The sequence below is a fragment of the Terrapene carolina genome, unplaced genomic scaffold (assembly GCF_002925995.2).
Source record: "Terrapene carolina triunguis isolate 2854851 unplaced genomic scaffold, T_m_triunguis-2.0 Scaffold408, whole genome shotgun sequence".
In the NCBI taxonomy this organism is placed as follows: Eukaryota; Metazoa; Chordata; order Testudines; family Emydidae; genus Terrapene; species Terrapene triunguis.
The window spans coordinates 395,288-396,101 of record NW_020664759.1 but is presented as its reverse complement, the minus strand read 5'-3'; the positions used below and the strand labels follow the sequence as shown (position 1 = coordinate 396,101).

General features: G+C 55.4%; 1 protein-coding gene across 1 annotated transcript in view; it reads right to left on the bottom strand.

Annotated features, from left to right (window-relative positions):
- The window catches only part of GBA2 (glucosylceramidase beta 2), a 56,526-nt gene extending 56,036 nt beyond the window's left edge, over positions 1–490 (bottom strand). Inside the window, exon 1 of the mRNA XM_029912992.1 lies at positions 388–490. Within this exon, the coding sequence (XP_029768852.1) occupies positions 388–490 (103 nt within the window). The remainder of the gene's footprint in view (positions 1–387) is intronic.
- Positions 491–814: the final 324 nt, after the last annotated feature.

Genomic DNA, 814 nt, shown 5'->3' with positions numbered 1-814 from the left:
CCCCCCCGGCCCCGAGTGGAGGTGGGTCCAAGCCTGGCCAGAGCAGAGAGGAGGCCAGGGCGGGGTTCTGGGAGGAGAAGGGGGCAGGAGGGGATGCTGTGGCCTTGTCACTTTACAGTCTTCCCCACCCCACGGGCCCCTCTGCTCAGGCACCACCGAACTGGGACTTAGTCAGTAACCAGGCCTGCAGGGTCAGGTCAGTTTGGCCAAAGGGAATAAACTAGGCAAAGGATCTGACTGTGGGTGGGATGAGGCCTCCCCCCCAGTCTGGAGTGATTGAAATGACTCACAAGGTTACAGAGGAAGAATGAAGCTAAACTGGCTTTTAAACCTGAAGGGCTGGTTTCCCCGGGTGGCCCGGTCACTGAGAGCAGAATAGTTACTTACCGGAGCACCCAGGGGCTCCGCTTGGCATCAGGACATCTTTGTGCTGAGCACTGCACAGACATATAGCCAGAGTCCTGCCGCCAGAGACCTCGCACACCACCATGAGGAGCCGTGGATGAAGGGCCAGGGAGGGGGTGACACTTGGACACATACAGTTTGCATGTACATAATTGCCCCACAGCCGTGGTAGGTGTGTTAATTTTTCTGAGCAAATTCATCCCCAATTTGTCACAGTTCAATGCTCTGCACAGAGCTCCACCTGGAGACGTGGCCACGAGTGTCGAGAGAAAAGCTTTTGGCAGTTGAAATACGTAACCGTCAGAAGCACCTGTTCTGAAATACTCTCAGATTAACAAAGAGCTGAGGTCTCGGGTGATGCAAGCTCGTGGTTTTGGGGCTCACCTCCTGCAAGATGATTCCCCCAAAG